Here is a 22,443-nt window from a genome sequence, read left to right on the forward strand (position 1 = left end):
AGTTGTCCAAGACTGCTACGTAGAAGCTTTATTTCATATGATTTGATTATGTTTTCTGACAAAGGCTTTTTATTCACATGCATGGTGCGCTGTTAAAATCAATGCTTTTTGCAGTTAAGTCTTAGCCTTGGCTCAATTGCCGTCATTAGCAAAAAAGTTTCCGACCGTGTTTTACTGATGGTTGGCATGACAGTTTCTGTGATCACGTTGCTCGTGTACTTGTTGATGTTTGTATTCGGTGTGAAGGAGCCGGTTGGTGAGTTTGACCGCTAGTAGTTATATTGTACTGCAGGGTTTCCCAAACTTTTTTGGGCCACGGACCACTATTTGTGAAATTTTTGGGTCACGGACCACTAATTTTTCGTAAACAACTTTTTAAATTTTAACTACAACGAAGGTGCAACGAGTAAGATTTACGATGCTGGATAGCAAAAGCTTTTGAAATCATTTAAGTTGTAAAGAACTGCCACGGACTACCTGTGCAGTCGTCGCGGACTACAGTTTGGGAAACCCTGTTGTACTGTAAAAATTGGTTTACTGCCTGAAAAAAACAAACTTATAAACTCTGATTTAACAATGTGTAGCAAGCACCAGTGACATCAAACTTAAATACATGTGACCGTTTCATACGTCAGCTGCTTTGTTCGGTAGTGAAAACGTCTGCGCGACGATTGAATAAATGTCGGTTCGACACCGCTCCAGATCATGCGGCTGTGTCTCAGCAAGACGGTTAATGGCATGTCAAAACAGAGTGCATGACGATGTGCATCTCTGCTGCTTCCTGTTGCTTGTTGTGTTTCATCTGTAATTGCATTGTCGAGATGAAGCTAAATTAAACATATTTAATTGTTTAGCTTATATTTGATGTTAACGGGTAGTTGCAACCAATCACAAATTTTCTTGTAATTAAATGCATTTCCAAAGTGTATCGATTAATTTTCTTAAGACTGAATCATCACAAAAAGCAAATTCATTTACTGCCTAATAAAAATGTGAAATATCCCCCATTTATGGCCTAGCCCCGTGGCTGTTAACCTTTTTAGAATCACGGACGCCTTTCAAAGAAATAGTAAGTATGCAGATTCCTTAAATTTGCAAGAGTGATCTTGAATGGATATTTAGCGATATTATTCATAGATACCTTAATTTCATTGCTTAGACTTTAATTTTTTTTCTAAAACTTAGTGTATTGACAAAACGCCTTAAACACTTCCATAGACTCCCTAGGAGCCTCCAGGTGAAGAAGCACTGACCTAGTCACTAGTCAGTGCCACAAAATATTGAGTCAAAGCAGCAACGCAATGTTTCATAACATTAACAATATTGTGATAACTTTATTTGATTTCATCCTGTTTTCATATAACAGGCTTGAGATGAACCAGTCACAGCACATCTAACATGACATTCAAAATCAACATTTGTCATTTGGAACTTTGACTAAGCAATAGCATCAAAGTTTTCATCTGCACAAATAACACTCGACTAAAGTGTTCTGGAAGCTTGATGATTAAGATTCGATGTCTTTTGTGTAACTTGCGCTTTTATTGTGACCACAAAATGTAAAGGTCCTCGGTTTTCAAATTTGAAACTTAAATATTTGTAGTCTTTTAATAGTAATGCGCACCTTTTATGTGGCCAATGCATGTGAAATATAAGGCTACGTTTACTTTTGGCAGTTCTATAACTGATGTTACACAATGTCGTCCAAGAATATATTTATTGCCAAGGCTATTTGAGCAAAAAACAGCTCGTGTTCTAGAATATAGATATGCAACTGGTAAAATTAAACTAAAACGATAGAAGTGATGCGTAAATGTATGACGATGCATGGTCGCTTGCCGGAACGTAAAATATCATCAATACCTGTGCGTTATTTGCTGGAAACCGATTACACAAAAGGTGTCCTCGATTGCAATTATACCCCGCATGTCTAATGCAAGCACACATGCCATGAAAAAGACGTTTTCAATCTGGGAGAATAAAGTTTTTTAACTATCTTCGATCTGATTTACAGTTTGAAACAACTCATTTTTTAAGTATGCAAGATTTACCTACACATTTAAAAAAAACTCAAACTTACATTTGTTTCTGTATATCCTGATATCATACATCTTCGGACTTTGCATACACGGTAGACCCATTTGCTTTGTTTAGAACTTTCCTAAGATGTTAAGTAACAGTAACCTATTGAATTGCTGAAGTAAAGTGTCTAAAAACGCATTTTATATATAAACATTTGGCAAGGGTTAGTTTATATGGAAGGGTCTGCTACTACTCGGTGAGTCCGATTCGGTGAGTTCCTAACCTCTAACCCCTAACCCCAAACCCCTAACCCTAAAACGGCAATGATAATTAGGCTACGGTACCTGATAATTTAAAAAAAAAAATTGAAAAAATCCCCCGTTAAGAGATCGGACTCACCGAATCGGACTCACCGAAACGGGCCATTCCGATATGGAATAGTACGGTTATGGGTTTATATTGTAGTAAACACCCCATAGCTTGCGTATTTATTAATTGTTTTCAACATCTTGAACTCTCATTTTATTTTTTAGGTACTGAATGGGTGTTAGTTGTGTTTTGGATTTATTCCGCTCTGTGGTCGTTTACTCTCTCGTATGCATGGATCCCACAGTCTTCATTATTTTCAAAACTAACTGCAGAAAGGACGCAAGGTAAAGTCATGGTTATTTTTGAAACTTTGCAATAATTGAAAATGTATCAAGTATGGAAACAACTGTACTTACCTACTTTCAAAAATGTCAAGAGCTGTACCGGTATTTAATAATTTAGCTTCTTCTTTTCTCGTTTGACTTGTAGCTTAGATTGGCAATGTCTCCTTGTGCAGCCAGGATACGGTAGTTGGGTCCAGTTGTCGAACACCAGTGATTCCACTTGGAGGCCGTAAGATGGAACATTCGTGGAGTATGTGTTGCATTGTTTGTTCTACCGCTCCGCAGACACATATCGGCGAATTATGCAACCCCCACCCTAAACAGATTAGCTCCAGTGCAGCCAACGTCACATCTGATCCTGTTCAATGTGACCCATGCCTTTCTTGAGAGGTCTGCTCCAGGAGGGATGGAGAGTGCTGGTATAACTAAAAACTGGGGAGGGATATGTGGCAGCTCGTTCCATTCCTGGGCCCATGTTTCCATGCAGCTGAAGTAATTTAGCTAATTTGTTATTTCAGTTCATAAGCAATAAAAGCTGATCTAATTTCAAAATTAACTAAAAAGTAAAACAAATGTTTTTTCTTGTGGGCAAGATAAAATACTGTATATTATTTATACCATGCTTATTCATTTCCTGATATTTTTTCTAAAAGCTTTGATAGAGAGTTTGCTTTGTTGAACCATAAACAAACAAAACAAAGTAACTTTTGCGGGTTTAACTTGTTTTATTCCAAAGATGAAATAAAACAAGTTAAGTCCCCCAAAGTTACTTTGTTTTATTTGTCTATTCTTCTTACTTGATAACTTACTCGTTTCATAACTGAAGACCAAGGAGTGTTTCAAATCACGGCCTTGAAAAAATATTTTATTCACTTCAATCAACAAAAAAAGTGTCTCAAACATGCTCGTTGCTTCTTTGCAGCCTTGCGTCAAAACAAGCGTATTACTGTACAGCCTGCTCTTTTAGTCGGTTATATTTGTGGCTTGTCTTAACAGAGCTTTTCTTCGCAGGTTTCAACCAGGGTGTCCTTTTATTTGTTATGGGAATCGGCCAAGTCTTGGGGCCACTGTGGGTTGGCTATACACTTAACCACTTATCTGTGATGACCGGAATGTTTCTATTTCTTCTTTTGATCGTCTATGTAAGAAAGCTTCCATTTTCCAATAGTAGCCTAATGCTTCAACCTTTGAATGTTATGCAGGGTTGTAAGCTAGTTAGGCTAAGAAATGCAAAACAAATAGAAGTGGTTACTTCAAATATTTTATTTAAATAGCAACACTTGGACAATTGGTAACGTCATACATTAAACGTTTTGTCGATTTGCAAGGTTTTAGACCAATCGAAATGAATTCGCTTTAACGAAACGAAACAATTCGCAAAATTTTTTTGATAGCAACAAACTTAAAAAAAAAACTTGTACCGGAAGCATATGAAAAATGTTAAAGTTATGAAATATTTCTTTGTGTGGCAATCGTAAGCTTGAATATTGGGTAATCGTTTCGAATTTAAAGCGAAATGAACAATCAGCAATTTTTTTCGCAACAAAAACAAAGAATGACATAAAACATTTTTGTTGTGAGTAGTCCAAGTATATCTTTTCTAGTTACATTTTTTACAATTTAAGGATATATAATACTAATAAGACAAAAATACACAAACTAGAAAACAAAGCGCAGTGCTATTGCGTTTAACTTGCAGACTAAGCTGTAGCCCTGCTAAGTTCTATCAACACTGTGTCTTGTTTTTTTGTTCAGGCAATGGTATTATTATCCTACAAACGACTTGGTCCAAGAAATCAAGCTCTAAGAAACTCGGAAACGACATCTCTCTTACAGCAGTCTAGTGGAGACACCCATGGGGCCTAAATTCAATTGACTGACATCTCGCAAAAGAATTTCTATAAATTTCTGGTTTTTCAGTCTGGTCCACATTTTATATTTCTATCAGCAAAACATCATAGTTGATGTCAAAACAATATATTTCTTCAATAGTGGAACTGTTTTTGTCCAATAGAGCAAAATGTCTTAAAAGGAATCAAACTAGTGTTTCTGTTTCCAGACAGCTGCAGCAAAGCAGGAACAATCATGGGAGACTTGGGGGAACAATTGCCCGTCCAAAATTTTCTGTATCTTGCCCCCCAAAAATGTGTTTTTTTTTTAGTTACTTCTTAATGCTGTTACAATGTTTTGAGACATTGTAAATACCGCTTCAAAAATAGTTAACTACATTCAGTACCAAATTTTAAAACAAACTGTTTATTTGAAATATTAAAATATTTGCCCCTCAACAGTTGTTCCCCCCCCATCCCCTCTTAAAGAAATGTAGCTACTGCAACAAAGTCTAGACTCTAGTGAACGTTTTGTCATCAAACATCCAATACTTCTGGTCAGCGTTTCTTTTACCTGTGCGAGTGTGCGTCATGAAATGTTGGCAGGTGCTCCATGAAAGATTGCCATGTGCTCCGCTGGGCCTGGGAGATAGAAAATTTATTCAAACAAAATCTGCAATACATAAATTTAGCATTAAAGTCAGAAAGTATTGTCCGGGCAACAAAATTTTATATATTTTCATTAACCCGTTAAGTGCGTAATTAATTTTTCGAAGCTGTGCATACTTAATTTGATCACTGCAGTATTTTTCGTCGCATTATTGCTTGCTAGGATATTGTGGAACCCCCATGACGCAGCACAATACGCTTTTGTTCAATTTCCTGATGCTGTGCGTATTTAATTTGATCACTTGCAGTCTTTTTCGTCGTATTATTGCTTGCTAGGATATTGTGGAGCCCCCATGACGCAGCACAATACGCTTTTGTTCAATTTCCTTTTGTGTTTAGTGCTTTAGCTTTTCATCGACTGTTGCGAAGAATTCTCTGGCTAAACCAGTGGTTTTCAACCAGGGTTCCGCCAGTAAGTCTAGGGGTTCCGCAAGTTTACATTCAAATCCGAGAGTCTATTTTATTATTATATGCATATTGTTTAAATATAATCAAATATTGATTAGGTTTGCCACTGTTATTAAATTGCTACGCTTTAACACGTTCGTTGCGGTCCCGAATTTTTGTTGTTTTTTTGTGGTGCGATCACCTTTAACTTTCTGCTTTCCCACCAAATTTCGTCGACATGTTTTCTTCGCTTCAAGGAGTTCTTTCAGACAGCTTAATCGTTTGTACACCGGTGGGTCAAATCGCTGTGAACGTGTTCGAGATGGAGTTTCTCGATCTTTTGGAATGTTTCATGGGGTTAGTTGTCCCCCCCCCTTAAACAAATGTAGCTACTGTAACAAAGTCTAGACTCTAGTAAACGTTTTGTCATCAAACATCCGATACTTCTGGTCAGCGTTGTTTTACCTGTGCGTCATGAAATGTTGGCAGGTGCGCCATGTGCTCCACTGGGAGATATAAATGTATTCAAACAAAATCTGCAGTACATAATTTTAGCATTAAAGTCAGAAAGTATTGTCCAGGCAACAAAATTTTATATATTTTCATTAACCCGTTAAGTGCGTAATTAATTTTTTGAAGCTATCTTTACTGTGCATATTTAATTTGATCACTTGCAGTATTTTTCGTCGCATTATTGCTTGCCAGGATATTGTGGAACCCCCGTGACGCAGCACAATACGCTTTTGTTCAATTTCCTGATACTGTGCTTATTTAATTTGATCACTTGCAGTATTTTTCGTCGTATTATTGCTTGTTAGGATATTGTGGAACCCCCATGACGCAGCACAATACGCTTTTGTTCAATTTCCTTTTGTGTTTATTGCTTTACCTTTTTATCGACTGTTGCGAAGAATTCTCTGGCTAAACCAGTGGTTTTCAACCAGGGTTCCGCGGAACCCTAAGGTTCCGCCAGTCAGTCTAGGGGTTCCGCAAGTTTACATTCAAATCCGAGAGTCTATTATATAATTTTATGCATATGTTTAAATATAATCAAATATTGATTAGGTTTGCCACTGTTAATAAATTTGCTACGCTTTAACACGTTCGTTGCGGTCCCGAATTTTCGTTGTTTTTTTGTGGTGCGATCACCTTTAACTTTCTGCTTTCCCACCAAATTTCGTCGACATGTTTTCTTCGCTTCAAGGAGTTCTTTAAGACAGTTTAATCGTTTGTACACCGGTGGCTCAAATCGCCGTGAACGTGTTCGAGATGGAGTTTCTCGATCTTTTGGAATGTTTCATGGGGTTAGTTGTCCCCCCCCCCCTAGAAATGTAGCTACTGCAAAAAAGTCTAGACTCTAGTGAACGTTTTGTCATCAAACATCCGATACTTCTGGTCAGCGTTGTTTTACCTGTGCGTCATGAAATGTTGGCAGGTGCGCCATGTGCTCCGCTGGGAGATAGAAAATTTATTCAAACAAAATCTGCAATACATAGTTTTAGCATTAAAGTCAGAAAGTATTGTCCGGGCAACAAAATTTTATATATTTTCATTAACCCGTTAAGTGCGTAATTAATTTTTCGAATCTATCCTTGTGTGCATATTTAATTTGATTACTTGCAGTATTTTTCGTTGCATTATTGCTTGCCATGATGTTGGGGAACCCCCATGACGCAGCACAATACGCTTTTGTTCAATTTCCTTTTGTGTTTAGTGCTTTACCTTTGCATCGACTATTGCGAAGAAATCTCCGGCTAGACCAGTGGTTTTCAACCAGGGTTCCGCAAGTTTACATTCAAATCCGAGAGTCTGTTTTATTATTATATGCATATTGTTTAAATATAATCAAATATTGATTAGGTTTGCCACTATTAATAAATTTTTAATCGTTTGTACACCGGTGGGTCAAATCGCCGTGAACGTGTTCGAGATGGGGTTCCTCGAGCTTTTGGAATATTTCATGGGGTTCCGTTCCACCAAAAAGGTTGAAAACCACTGGGCTAGACTATTATTTTCCGGTGTAATCGCCAGTGGCGGCTCGTCAGAAGGTGCTGCGGTACTGCAGCACCCCCTGGCGTAATTTCACCTGTTGCACACATATAACCAAATGTATAACCTAACCTTTATTGAAGAGACTACTGTAATGTATGTGTAATTTTTTTAATTCTTCTCAAACCAATCGTCATATCTAGAAAACAATAGCACAAATCACTGTATTAAACAAATTCTGATACGGAAACTCTGGTACTGCAGTCCCAGTTTCGGCTTGTTTGTGCTGTATTGCGCATGTGCGAAACTCTTAGAAGCGGCGATTTTGGCTGAGAGAGGTACTGCAAATTTCGCAGTACCATGTTGTAGTCTTGAAATTTCCGTTACGACAGAAACTGCTGGACTATATGCCAGTGATATCCCTATTGGCAACCCTGGTCAGTCGAAGCTATTCAAACTAGCAAGGCAGGCAAGCGTGTTTTCCCTCACTAACCTGCAGTGCTTTTTGAGCTGTCTAGAGTTAGACTAATACAAATTAAGTAGTTTTTAGAGTTAGACGTCAATGTTTCGGACAATTATGATGTTGATGCTGGACTAACAATAGGTGCAACTGCATAGGCTACCATCTTGAGTCTGATGCAAATAAATAAAAAAGATTATTTTTTTTAACTCTTATCAGCATAAAAACAGAGTGAGACTGTTCACCAGGCATTTGATAATTAAAGTAACTTGCGTTCTTCTGGTGACTATTTACTAGGTTACCTCCTGATGTTAAAGATGATAACTAGCTTTTTGTATTTCCGACGTTTCGTCAGTCAGCACGACTAACTTTATCAAGGAGGCCATAACAGGTTAACACAACCTGTTCAGCAACGATGACACAACACAAAAACATAGGCTACTGATAAAATGAATAAAGTAAAGCAGCAAGAATCAGAGTTAAAACACGCAACAAGATGACTGCAGGTTTAACTGAAACAGTGAATGCCTAAAACCAGTAGGCTACTTTCCAACAGCGTAAATTTATCGATCTTTAGGGCCACTGTCAAGAAACGTTAAAAAGACATCAGACAAGACAGAAAAAAGGATTAGCAATTACAATGATAGAGAAAAAGCTCTGAGCAAAGGTAAAAGTAAAGTTAAAGTAATTTTTTGTCCACAGAGGGGAAGTTCTGACCATCTTTCTGGTTAAGAGCATGTTGTGCTTTCTGGTTTATGTACCACTTTTCTATAAACAATCTTTTTGTATAATCCTTTTCAGTTTTAAAAATGGTAGCGTAGGTCCAAGTAATTTTATGGTCTGAATTTATAGAGTGTTTGCAAAAAGCGGAATGCTCCGGACGTTGAAATTTAATAGCTCTTTGGTGCTCGTTGATTCTTGATTTAAGATCACGTTTTGTCTGTCCAGTGTAGATTAAATCACAGTCGTCATGACACGGAACGTGGTAGATCAATCCAGAAACTGGATTGGTAGATCAATCCAATCAAGATTGTGAAAGCAGACAAGGGAAATACAACAGTCGTCATGGACAGTAAGGATTATGACTTTAAATTAATGACTCTTTTAAATGACTGTAACACTTAAAAGACTTTACCTGTGAAACCTAGTCCTCTTGTGAACATAGCCAAGTCAGTTACGAAATTAGTTTGGCGAGTAGCCACTGAACGTAAAATCACCATGCTTACCTATCGCAGTCTTAAATGTGATAAAGGCGTTACTCCCAGAATTTATAGTTTACCTAAGATTCACAAACCTAATATTCCTCTTCGCCCTATTGTCTCCTTTATTGGCTCACCTACCTATGAATTATCAAAATTTTTGATTGATATTTTATCTCCACTCTTCGATCATCAATATTGCATAAAAAGTTCCACGGAGTTTGTCAAAATAATTAAAGATATTGATGTTAGCCAGGAAGACTGTCTCGTTTTGTTTGATGTTGTAAGCCTCTTTACTTCTGCCCCTCTGACAGAAGCCTTGGACCTAATATCCAACCTGTTATTGGCAGACGATTCACTTGTAAATCGTACAAAATTATGTGCAGATGACGTGATTCAAGCTTTAAAAGTGTGTTTTCAATCTACTGTTTTTTGTTATAAAGATGTGTTGTATCGCCAAATTTATGTCTACGCCGATGGGCTCCTGCATCTCTCCAGTTGTTGCTAACATCTTCATGGAATTCGTTGAACGCAAAGCGATCAACACTTTTCACACTCCTCCACAATTATGGGTTAGATATGTTGACGACACGTTTTGCATCATCAAAAAAACTGCAGTTAGGCTAATGATTTTCACAAGCACCTTAACAGTATTTCATCATCCATTCAATTTACCATAGAACATGAAGTCAACGGCACAATTTCATTTTTGGATGTTAAAGTGGTTCGCCATAGCAGCAACAAAAAACTAACCACTACTACACACAAAAAAACAACACATACAGACAGATACCTGCAGTTCAACTCACATCACCCCAAGCATTAAAATCTCACAGTGGCCAAAACATTCTACAACAGACTGGACACTCACATAACGGATGATTCTGAACGTTCACACCACAAGAAAAACATTCACAACACTTTAATGCTCAACGGATCTCCACGAAAACTTGCTTGCATACATCGACCCAAACCGAAACCTTCGCTTTCTCCTTATAAATCTTTTACTTGTCTTCCTTACATAAGGTGGGTAACTGACAAAATTCAGCGTATCCTCAATGACATAGGAATAAAGGTTGCGATAAAACCCTATCTGACAATAGGTAAATACCTTCCCTCGGCTAAAGATCCCATGAAAGAAGATGAAGTTTCTGGATTGATCTACCAAGTTCCGTGTCATGACTGTGATTTAATCTACATTGGACAGACAAAACGTGATCTTAAATCAAGAATCAACGAGCACCAAAGAGCTATTAAATTTCAACGTCCGGAGCATTCCGCTCTTTGCAAACACTCTATAACTGGCTTATACAAAAAGATTGTTTATAGAAAAGTGGTACATAAACCAGAAAGCACAACATGCTCTTAACCAAAAAGATGGTCAGAACTTCCCCTCTGTGGACAAAAAATTACTTTAACTTTACCTTCACCTTTTCCTTTGCTCAGAGCTTTTTCTCTATCATTGTAATTGCTAATCCTTTTTTCTGTCTTGTCTGATGTCTTTTTAACGTTTCTTGACAGTGGCCCTAAAGATAGATAAATTTACGCTGTTGGAAAGTAGCCTACTGGTTTTAGGCATTCACTGTTTCAGTTAAACCTGCAGTCATCTTGTTGCGTGTTTTTAACTTTGATTCTTGCTGCTTTACTTTATTCATTTAATCAGTATTTTGAATATTGGACATGATTCCTGAAAGTCATTTTCCTATTTTTATTTTTTCGAAGCATCATCCCCTTTTCGGAGGGCACGCGCTTGAAATGGGTCACTTTTGAAAATAAAATCCCAGTTTTGACCCATTTGCAAGTCTTTTTTGCTTAATTTGACCTCATTTGTGAATTCTACACCCCCAAAAATGGTACATTACCAGTTTTTGCCACATTCCTAGAATTAGAGCTGCAAATTTTATCAATATTTGTATTTTTACCTTATCGCGCGCAGCGCCTCTAGTGGTACAATCAAATCAGTGTAGCTCCGCTATTTCTCGTTGGATTTTACTGAAATTTCTTTTATCAGATTAAGCTCATTCAAGTGCACCTTATCAAAAATTCATGAGTTTTTGAGACATTGGGTTACACCCCTTGTTGAATTAGGAGCTGGTTTACAAGCTCCCCTTGGTTAAAAAGGCGATGACGTCACGGAGGAGGTATCCACCAAAAAAATAGAAGAAAAATAGGGTGAAATTAGTCAACCATGACGATAAAAAGCATGCAAGTGTCCGCCTTTAGTAAATTAGTTGTGATTTGCTTGTTTCTGCTTCAATTTTTACAATTGAACCAGCCCTGCAAAGCAGAAGATCTCACCTACGCAAAGCAATGTAACACAGGCCCGAAAAACACCACATATCTCCTTAGAAAAGAGTGAAACTTGACCAAGTTTAACTATTTATCCGAAGAATACTTCTAAAGATACCAGCAATTAATCAAGAACATATCTCTGTCGTTTCTGCTTCGATTTTTACAATTGAACCATTGCTGGAAAGCACAAGCTATCGTCTACCCAAATAAAGCTAAGCCAGAGTCTAAAAATTAAAAATATTTCCTAGGTGAAGAGTTGAACTTGACCGAGTTTAACCATTTATACGAAAAATACCTTCAAAAGATACCAGCATTTAATCAACGCTAATTTAAAGAACATATCTCTGTCTATTTACAAGCAAAAGTTGAGGTTGATAGATTTTTCACAAAGCGAGCAACCAGGCTTCAAACACAAGCAAATAGCGCCCGATGACTCGTTGCATTTCTGAATCGAAGCAAGTATACAAGTCTCCCCCGGTCTGCGATCATTATATGGCTTTATTAAATTAGTTCTAAGTTGCTTGTTTCTGCTTCGATTTTAACAATTGAACCATTGCTGGAAAGCACAAGCTATCGTCTACCCAAATAAAGCTAAGCCAAACCCTAAAAGTTAAAAATATTTCCATGGTAAAGAGTTGAACTTGACCGAGTTTAACCATTTATACGAAAAATACCTTCAAAGATACCAGCATTTAATGAACGTTAGTTTAAAGAACATATCTCTGTCTATTTACAAGCAAAAGTTGAGGTTGATAGCTTTTTCACAAAGCGAGCAACCGGGCTTCAAACACAAGCAAATAGCGTCCGATGACTCGTTGCATTTCTGAATCGAAGCAAGTATACAAGTCTCCCCGGTCTGCGACATACACTAACTCCGAAATTCATTTTGAAAGAAAATAAGCGTGAAACTATCTTTCTTAAATAGATTTTAAAAAACACAAAAAAGCCCAAAAAGACAAGGGCTTTTTAAAAATATCCCAGGTTTTTCTCAACCTTGCTTTTGCTGAACTATGCCCCCCGGACTGGAGAAGAACCAACTTTCATGATTTAATTTAGGGTGCTTTTAACAGAGCATTTCGCACGTAAAGCATTAAATGACCACTTTTGGCCCCTAATTTCTTTCCGGGCTCTTTCAACTAGATTTAGCCTAAGCAACAACTTCCATAAACAAAAAACTCAAATAAAGAAAAAACTCACTACCTTCCAAAATCACATCATGAGAAGCATGACCAACAAATGGCTACTTGACCACACGAAAACAGAAGATCTTTCAATTATGACAAAATTACATCCAATTGCAGCAATAATAAAATCAAAAGTTTTAAAACTATTCGGCCACATTAAAAGATCACAATTCGAAATCAGCAAAGTTTGCACCGAAAGAAAAGTAGAAGAAAAAAGAAAACGTGGCAGACAACCAAAACGATGGCAAGACAACATCCAATCATGGACCGGACTCAACTTGGCAACACTGGGCGAGCTGGCTCAAAATCGCCACTCTTGGAAGCAAATGACTCATGTTGATGCGCAATCTGCTGCAGGCGGAGATGATGATTGATGATGATGATGATCCATAAACAAAAAATATACAGGATTTACTTTCTTTAATCGTGCTTGGACTGATACTGGTCACAGCGGTAAACCATAATCTCTTCGTGGGAAAATTGTAACATAAGATTCCCGAATCCGTTCGTCTGTATGTAATGACCGAAAAAGAAACACTCCTTTGAAACGTCTATTCAAAATTGTATTTCTGTAAAATTAGCCACCTGGCTGTCGAAAATGGGATGCAACGCCGTACACCACTAAAACTTGTCACTACAGAACAGATTACTTGGATAAAAGACGGAAATTTTATCCAGCTGGCAAGCACTAAGCAAACAGTTAAATGTGCGACTAACTCTCAAGCAACCATTTCACGAATGACTAGAATAATTTGCGATATCTCAAATGCACGTAGACAGTAACTGTGACTGGATCATCATCATCAATAATGAAAGACATTGTCACGCAATTCAAACCGGTGTTCAAAGGTAGTGATGCAATACTTCATCAGGTCTTACGACCGATGGTGCAATATTTGGACATTTTCTAGCAATTTCCATGACGTAAGATGCCAGCTAGGTTAAGTAGACCATAACGGTTTTTATATGACGTTTGATTTGGTGAAAATTGTCGGGAACAGATACCTTTAACTTTCCCAGATAACTTATATTGGATACAACATCCTATGCCTGGCCAACGCAGATTTTGAAGTTAAGGTTCAGTTGTCAAGCAAAAATAGTTCCCGCTTAGCTAAAACAGCACCAGTTTTCAAGTTGAAACTATCAATACAATCGAAACCGTTCAGTGATACAGAAATCATTTCAGCTTCAGATTTTACGTCTTGAAGCTGTTCAACATCGCCTACCTTAACACGAAAATGATTTGTTCTTGATGAGAAGCATCGAAAGTGACATTTACAATGATTGAGAAATACCGGTACTTGGAACTACGCACTTCATTTAAGAATATGTTGATTATTTAGTTGGTACATTTTTACTTTAGTACTAAAAATGGGTCCCCTCAAAAGTGCAAAAACAAAAAACTACTCGATTTTCCTTTATAATGCTTTACTAGGGGGAAAACTGGCCCGACTTCCCCCCCCTCTCGGAGCCACTGCTTATAACTAATTAAATAAAGCCATAAAATGATCGCAGACCGGGGAGACTTGTACGGTAGGCTATGTCTAGAACGTTTTTTGCCTAGACTGGATAAAGTGCAGGCCTTACTTATTAGAAGAAATGGTGTATTGAAAACGACAATAATAAAACGAAACAAACAGTTGCTTACCGAATTCTTACATATTCCCTAGTCACTCCAAATCTCCAGTTCTCCAGATTTATAAAACAATGACCACTCCAGTCCATGCCAAAACGTAAAAAGAAAGATCAACTAGCAAAAATTGTTAATGCATGGCCGGGTCACTCAAGCATGAAAATAGAATGGAGCAGAGATACAACAATAATATTAAATGGGCGGGGAATCGTTTCTAACATACCCACCCCCAAAACCAGAGTTTAACAAATGAGGGTTTTACCAATGTAAAACGATTAAAATGAAGCAAAACACAAACCAATTAATTGCCACAAGGTGGCCACATAAACGACAATTGACATGAATTATGCAAATGTCGACCAGAATCAAAAATATTCGCGGTTAGCAAGGATCACAATTGCAACATAAAAGCTGGCTTGCATTACACACAAACTTAATAGAACATGCATAACAGTAGCCTACAGAAGGACATCGAAGACACGCCCAAGAGGAGTTAAAAAATCCTTTTGACCAACATGCTTAGCGATTGCTAAAATTAAGCACAAAAACATAAGTCTACCGACAACTGGAAGTCAGCATAAACGGATACACGAAAAACAAATGATAGCATACATGGTACCAGTGGCAGAAGTGGGGATATGGCATAAACAAAAGCACACATACAACCTAATACTGCACAATGCTATGACCAGCGCAAGTGACATTAACGTCAGAGCAAAAGTAGGCTACCAGAAAAAACACGCGACTGTTAAGTCGAGTCGTGATAATTAAGCAATGAATTGACAAAACACAAAAAATAAAATAATAGTAAAACACAGACACGCAATACAATTCAAAACTGAAACCTAAGTAGCATGAGAAATGTCCGTTGTGCAATCGTGCCAACCAGCCAGCCTAGAAAACAAAATTGTCATTTTAAAAGTCCATACTGCCCTCTAGCAGGCAGATCTTTCTGATGTCGCGAACAAACTCTGTACCGTCAGCAACCTTTACTCGCACGCGTCTGACAAGTTTATTAGTGTCCGGCATAACTTCCTTTACAATAGCCTTGGGCCAGTGCCCACGTTTAGTTGCCTCGTCCGTTACCAGTACCAAATCGCCTGGTTTCAAGCTTGGAGATGTGCCAAACCACTTTTGTCGGGGCTGCAACAGAGGGAGATATTGCAACAGCCATTGTTCCCAAAACTTGTTTGTGAGGTATTGGGTCTTTCTCCAAGAGCGTCGATAACCGTCAGCCTTCATAAAAACATCTGGCGGTAGGGTGTCACAAGCTGATCCGGTGAGTATCATACTTGGAGTCAGGGCTTGCAGATCATCTGGTGACGATGGGAGCGAAGTGATGGGACGATCGTTTAAAATTCTTTCAATCTCTGCTACCAGCGTGAGAAGGTCGAATTCATCCAACGTAGCGTTTCCCACCAGCGACCGCATCAATTTTCTTAATAAACGAAAAAATGTTTCGTAGAAGCCGCCTTGGTGTGAGGCACGCGGAGGGTTGAAGTGCCAGTTCGTTTCATGCCGAAGTAAGACATCTGCGACTTTCTTTGGATGGAGGTTCTTGAGTCCTTGCCGAAGTTCGCGGTCTGCAGCAACAAAGTTTCCTCCGTTGTCACTGTACAGATCAGTAGGACAAACGTTTCTACGGCTGCAGAATCTTCGGTAGGCTTGAATGAATGCGCTTGCCTCCAGGGATTGCACGACCTCAAAGTGCACAGCACGGGTCGCCAAACAATTAAAAATACAAACATCCGTTCTTTGTAGATCGTGGAAGTTCGAGTAGCGGGTAAACAACCGACAGAGAGAGTCCGAGTCCGTAATCGCGTGTTGTTGGGCTGAGCAATGTTCAATGTTTTTAACCTCTGGATCGTCTGACGAAATTCCGCCAACAAAGTCGGACTGGTTTGGCCAATTGCTCGTGACATCATGCAAAAACTTAGGACCATTGAACCAAAGCTTAGCGGTATTAACTTTATCAGGCCAAACTCCCCGAGACGCGAGGTCAGCGGGGTTTAAAGTAGTCGGTACATAATGCCATTGATTGACACTGGTAAGCATGTGAATAGTGCTCAGCCTATTAGCCACAAAGGTGTGGAAACGAGTCGAAGTATTATTAATGTAACGCAGCACAACAGTTGAGTCTGTCCATAAGACAACACAATTGAATTTAAAATCACACTCCGTCAGGATAAAATTGCAGACTTTGGCAGCGAGCACAGCAGCAGTGAGCTCCAGGCGAGGTACGCTAACAGGCTTTAATGGAGCCACTCGAGCCTTGCCAAATAGAAAATTACAAATTACTACAGAATCATCATAAAACACTTTAACATAAAACACGACCCCATAGCCACTGGTACTGGCATCACAAAAACCATGCAATTCAAAGCGGATAGCACATTTACCAAAAAGAGTCAGGCTTCTAGCGATGGAAACACATTCAAGCTCTGGAAGGGCCTTTAACCAAGCTTCCCAATTAATGTTTACTGGCCCAAGGCCATTAAGGGGTTCATCCCAATCAAGTTGAGCGTCACATGCCTGCTGCAGGAGTTGCCTAGCAGGTAAAATGAAGGGTTGTATTAGACCTAGTGGGTCGTATGTTTGCGAAATCATGGAGAGAACGCCTCTCCGGGTGTTAGGCTTTTGTTGGATACTCACCCTCACCTCCATGCAATCGCTCGCAGCATTCCACACAACACCAAGGGTTTTCTGCGTTGGAAGCTGGCACTGAGGCAAATCGACCTTCGACGCCAAGTCTTCCTGCAACACAGAACTCAAGACCTCTGCACTGTTAGACAGGAATTTAGTTAAATGGAAGCCGCCACTTTGTAATAGTTCACGCAGTTGTTGTATTAGTTCGATAGCCTGATCCGGCGATTCACATGAATGACAAATATCGTCAACATAAACATTTTTTAAAACTGTGTTAACAGTGTTTTGATCAGCACCTGCTTCATTGTCTTTGGCAGTCATCCGAAGTGCGAAGGCAGCACAGCATGGCGACGACTTTGCTCCAAACACATGAGTTTGCATACGGTAGTCGACAGGTTCCCGCTTGAGATCATCGTCCGGATACCATAAGAATCGAAAGGCATCCCTGTCTCCTTCGTCTACACGTACTTGGGAAAACATGGCCTTAATATCGCCCACAACAGCGATCGGATGTTGCCTGAAGCGAAACAATGTTCCTACAAGGTTATTGGTGAGATCTGGGCCATGAAGCAGCTTGTCATTTAATGACACGCCTTTAAACTTCGCGCTGCAGTCGAAAACGACTCTAAACTTGGCCGCATTGGTCGTGCAGTGATGGGGCACATAGCACGTCTTCCCTGGTGTGTCTACCACACCAGTTTCAAGTGGCACAGCATAGCCACATTTAACATATTCCTGCATTTTATCACGATACTTATTGAATAACACCGGGTCAGTAATAAATCGGCGCTTCATTCCCTCTAGGCGCTTGAGTGCCATAGAGCGATTATTGCACAAGTCCGGGTCTTCATCCTTCCACAACAGCCCTACAGAATAGTGTCCATCCACCTTCTTCACCGTGTCCTGCATGATCTGCAGCGCACGTTTATCCTCAATTGAAGGACAGGGGGCCTGTGGCTCATCGATGTCATTAAAATCCTGCAACAATACATTTAACATTCTATCGCAAGACTCCTTTACGCTAAGAAAGTTTACCATTACTGGTGAGTTGAGTTGCCTATCGCCACCATCTTTCCCATAAATGGTCCAACCCAGAAGAGTGTGCAGTCCACATGGTTCTCCTGGTGCGCCAGTACGAACTTCCTGCAAAAGATAAGCCTGGTGAAGATCGCTACCCAATAACAACTCAACCTTCCTATCTTTTAGTTCAGGGAACTTTAAGTCCTCCAAATGACTATATGCACTACTAAGTGCTTCGGTGGGAATACTGTGGCTGACATCCACAATCTGGTCCATCACCAGAGCATCTGCAACGGAAAACACAGCCTGCTCTTCCATTCCCTGCACAGCCAAAAAATCAATTTTCTTGTCATGAAAGGAGACAGCATTGGTGGTCAGCAACTCCACATTGCTTTTTGTCGCAGCAACCCCTAAGCGAGATACGAGGCTTGAGGAGCATAGACTGACGCTAGAACCTTCATCGATAAAAGCATAAGTATAGGTATAGTTGGAGGGGTCCCCAGCCCATACCTTAACTGGCAAAACCTTAAAAATTGTTGTCCCAGATGTTGCTGGCACAGTTGCGGACGTTGTTGCTGAGATGCCCTTCTTCAGAGCAGAGGGGCTTTCCTCTTCCACACGGTTTACATGCAGAAGTGAATTATGCCTCGATCCACACGTTGCACAAGATTTCTTAAATCTGCAATCAACCACTCTGTGGCCTGCTCTCAAGCAACAAAAACACAGTCTATGCTTTTGCACCAGGGTTCTTCTTTCTGCAACAGGCTTTTGTTTAAACATCTCACACTTCCATAGGGCATGCGACTCTGCACACAAACAACAGGACTCTTGCTTATGGTTAGCAGATTGGGAAATCTGCTCTTGGGTTGTGCAAACCGAAGCACGCTTGTAGCCACCTTGCGGATTAGATCGAGCCATCGTTGGTTGTAGAGCTCTCTTAACATCTTTGCCTGGTTGCATAAGATGGCCATATTGGCTGTCGGCTCGAGAGGCTGCATCCTCGACCAAGACTCTTAAATCGCCAAACGTGGCACAGTCCGATCCCAAGTGATTAACATTAACAAACTGCTCCTTTAACTTATAAGGAAGTCGCAGGAACAGCCGTTGAAGCACCTCGTCACTGTTTAAAAGGTGAGACTTACCCCAGCCATCGAAACTGACTTCACACTTATACATCTTGTCGCAAAGCTTTGTGAGGCCCGGCGCATCCCACTCTGAAATAGGGGGTCCTTGCAGCAAATCTTCCTTCACTTTGGCCATGAGTTTTCCAGGGTTGCCAAACCTTTTTCTTAATCTATCCCATGCCATTCCATATGCTCTTTCACTATTTTGCAAGCAACTCAGGCCAGAAATTACTTCCAAGGCCTGGCCTACACAATTGTCCTCCAAAAAGGCGATGCGATCTTCAAAGCTTAGATAGTTTGACTCAATGTATCGTTCAAAACGCCTTTTAAAGTTAAAGAACTTTAACACATTGCCGTCAAACTTCTCCAGCGACAACCGAGGACCATGAACATTTTGAAACCCTGCACTGAGCTGGGGTTGAGGCACGACGATGGGAAATTCACTACTATTATTAGCTTCAGTGCGAAAGGGAGATGTGTAGGGATTAAGAATATTACTAGCACTACTGCTGCCCTGAAGGATACCCTGTTCTGCTTTTACAGGTGGTATCTTTACACCACTCTCACGGGGTGTCACGTGACTGCTAGACTCAGCAGCTTTGCCTGTGTCACTGCCTGCATCCATAACTACCGATGATGTTTGATGTGACACTCGCTTGGATTGCTCTCGACAGCTTCGAATGAGGGTAGAGCATGCTTCAAGCAAACCATAAATGCTTTCCCCCATACGGTTCATCCTAGATTCTATTGAGCCTGATTGCTGTGGTTTGCATTTGAGTAAATCTAAACGTTTAAGGGAGAGCTTCCTTTGAAGTTCAAGGCATCTTTTCTTTACCTCCAAAACTTCAGAAGAGCTCAGGAAATCATCACTTGAGCATAGCTCCATGTCGATGGAAGTTATGCCAAGCTCGATTTCAACCAGCTCTTGTTCTAACACAACAAGACCTGGCAGCTCTTCGCTACTGTCATGTTGACCACTAATATTAGAGGCGGCCTCATGCTGCTCTGTTGAGCCACTAGCATAACCATTTGGCTTACTCCGTCTTGGAGTTTGCTTGGGCTTTTTACGAGCCATAATTAACACACAGCAATATACAAGCTACAAAAAACAAAATCTGTATGGTACTTACCTTTGGTGAGGTGACAATTGACCTTCACGATGTTACGGAGAATGTCAGTAAGCAACCTACTAAAATTACAGGGTTTAACGGTAACCAGTTCTACCTGACTAGAACAATGGCCTGACAGAGTACAGGCTTAGAAGCTTCAATCTTTGGCAGACCTGACAAGACTGCCCAAAGTGAAGATCTATTTACAAAATTTAAACAAAGTTTACAACGTGGCGGGCTCAAAGGCACAAACCAAAAAATGAATCCTTGGCAGACCTGAAAAGACTACCCTAGGATAACAAACAACTAGTTACAAAGTTCAAAGAAACTTTACAGCATGGCAGGCTCAAAGGCACACACCAACAAAATGAATCCTAGGCAGACCTGAAAAGACTACCCTAGGATAACAAACAAATTACAAAATTCAAACAAACTTTACAGCATGGCAGGCTCAAAGGCACAAACCAATAGTGAATCCTTGGCAGACCTGACAAGACTACCCTAGGATAACAAAACAAATTACACAACTAGCTAAAGTGAGCTAGACAAAGGCACATACCATAAATGAATCCTTGGCAGACCTGAAAAGACTACCCTAGGATAACAAACAAATTACACAACTAGCTAGAGTTAACTAGACAGGCATAACCTTGCACCAAGCAAAGGTATGTTTTATAAATGATGTCTAGAACGTTTTTTGCCTAGACTGGATAAAGTGCAGGCCTTACTTATTAGAAGAAATGGTGTATTGAAAACGACAATAATAAAACGAAACAAACAGTTGCTTACCGAATTCTTACATATTCCCTAGTCACTCCAAATCTCCAGTTCTCCAGATTTATAAAACAATGACCACTCCAGTCCATGCCAAAACGTAAAAAGAAAGATCAACTAGCAAAAATTGTTAATGCATGGCCGGGTCACTCAAGCATGAAAATAGAATGGAGCAGAGATACAACAATAATATTAAATGGGCGGGGAATCGTTTCTAACAGGCTATACTTGCTTCGATTCAGAAATGCAACGAGTCATCGGGCGCTATTTGCTTGTGTTTGAAGCCCGGTTGCTCGCTTTGTGAAAAAGCTATCAACCTCAACTTTTGCTTGTAAATAGACAGAGATATGTTCTTTAAACTAACGTTCATTAAATGCTGGTATCTTTGAAGGTATTTTTCGTATAAATGGTTAAACTCGGTCAAGTTCAACTCTTTACCATGGAAATATTTTTAACTTTTAGGGTTTGGCTTAGCTTTATTTGGGTAGACGATAGCTTGTGCTTTCCAGCAATGGTTCAATTGTTAAAATCGAAGCAGAAACAAGCAACTTAGAACTAATTTAATAAAGCCATATAATGATCGCAGACCGGGGGAGACTTGTAGGCCTATACTTGCTTCGATTCAGAAATGCAACGAGTCATCGGGCGCTATTTGCTTGTGTTTGAAGCCCGGTTGCTCGCTTTGTGAAAAAGCTATCAACCTCAACTTTTGCTTGTAAATAGACAGAGATATGTTCTTTAAATTAGCGTTGATTAAATGCTGGTATCTTTGAAGGTATTTTTCGTATAAATGGTTAAACTCGGTCAAGTTCAACTCTTCACCTAGGAAATATTTTTAATTTTTAGGGTCTGGCTTAGCTTTATTTGAGTAGACGATAGCTTGTGCTTTCCAGCAATGGTTCAATTGTAAAAATCGAAGCAGAAACGACAGAGATATGTTCTTGATTAATTGCTGGTATCTTTAGAAGTATTCTACGGATAAATAGTTAAACTTGCTCCTCCGTGACGTCATCGCCTTTTTAACCAAGTGGGGAGCTTGTAAACCAGCTCCTTGAATTATAATGATTTGACCCTGTAGCTGAATTTTTGGTGTTCTCTAGTTTTAGCCGCATTTTTTGCCCATTTGTGTGTAAGAGCTTCATTTAATAAGTTAATAACTGTTTATATCTGCTAATAATTTTCATACAAATATTACCCTAAAAGTGTTTCCAGAAAGCATTATTAAATCCATTATTTGAGTAATTTTGCAAAAACTTTTCCGGTGGGGCATGCCCCCGGACCTTCTGGAAATCACGTGCCTTCAGCATGCTCTAATCCCCCACAAGTTTTATTGCTTCCCTTGCTCAACCAACCAGGATACGCCCACTGTTCACCGGACCGCTAAAAGCATTCAATTTGTCACACTGGAGTGACTGGCCCTTTATTAACATTAGTTGAGTAACCCTGAGCTAAA

At 39.6% G+C, this 22,443-nt stretch overlaps 2 protein-coding genes across 3 annotated transcripts in view; one reads left to right on the forward strand and one right to left on the reverse strand.

Annotated features, from left to right (window-relative positions):
* The window catches only part of LOC145766078 (major facilitator superfamily domain-containing protein 8-like), a 30,243-nt gene extending 22,450 nt beyond the window's left edge, over positions 1 to 7,793 (forward strand). For both annotated transcript variants that reach the window (XM_082577735.1, XM_082577734.1), the window contains exons 5-8: positions 115 to 256; positions 2,556 to 2,675; positions 3,687 to 3,817; positions 4,431 to 7,793. In XM_082577735.1, the coding sequence (XP_082433861.1) occupies positions 115 to 256; positions 2,556 to 2,675; positions 3,687 to 3,817; positions 4,431 to 4,541 (504 nt within the window). In that variant the 3' untranslated portion in view covers positions 4,542 to 7,793. The remainder of the gene's footprint in view (positions 1 to 114; positions 257 to 2,555; positions 2,676 to 3,686; positions 3,818 to 4,430) is intronic.
* Positions 7,794 to 15,232: 7,439 nt separating this feature from the next.
* LOC145766528 (uncharacterized) lies at positions 15,233 to 20,182 on the reverse strand. Its single transcript, XM_082578253.1, has 2 exons — positions 16,717 to 20,182; positions 15,233 to 16,455 (listed from the first exon to the last, which is right to left on the reverse strand). Exons 1-2 carry the CDS (start codon positions 20,180 to 20,182, stop codon positions 15,233 to 15,235), a joined length of 4,689 nt encoding a protein of 1,562 aa, XP_082434379.1.
* Between the last annotated feature and the right edge of the window lie 2,261 nt (positions 20,183 to 22,443).

This window comes from Aplidium turbinatum, chromosome 3 (assembly GCF_918807975.1).
Source record: "Aplidium turbinatum chromosome 3, kaAplTurb1.1, whole genome shotgun sequence".
Classification (NCBI taxonomy): Eukaryota; Metazoa; Chordata; class Ascidiacea; order Aplousobranchia; family Polyclinidae; genus Aplidium; species Aplidium turbinatum.

Coding starts and splice junctions, on each gene's coding strand:
- LOC145766528 (XM_082578253.1), bottom strand. CDS start 20,182: ATGGCTCGTAAAAAGCCCAAGCAAACTCCAAGACGGAGTAAGCCAAAT. Junction 16,456..16,716: donor TAGAAGCCTGACTCTTTTTG/GTAAATGTGCTA, acceptor TCTTATGGACAG/ACTCAACTGTTGTGCTGCGT.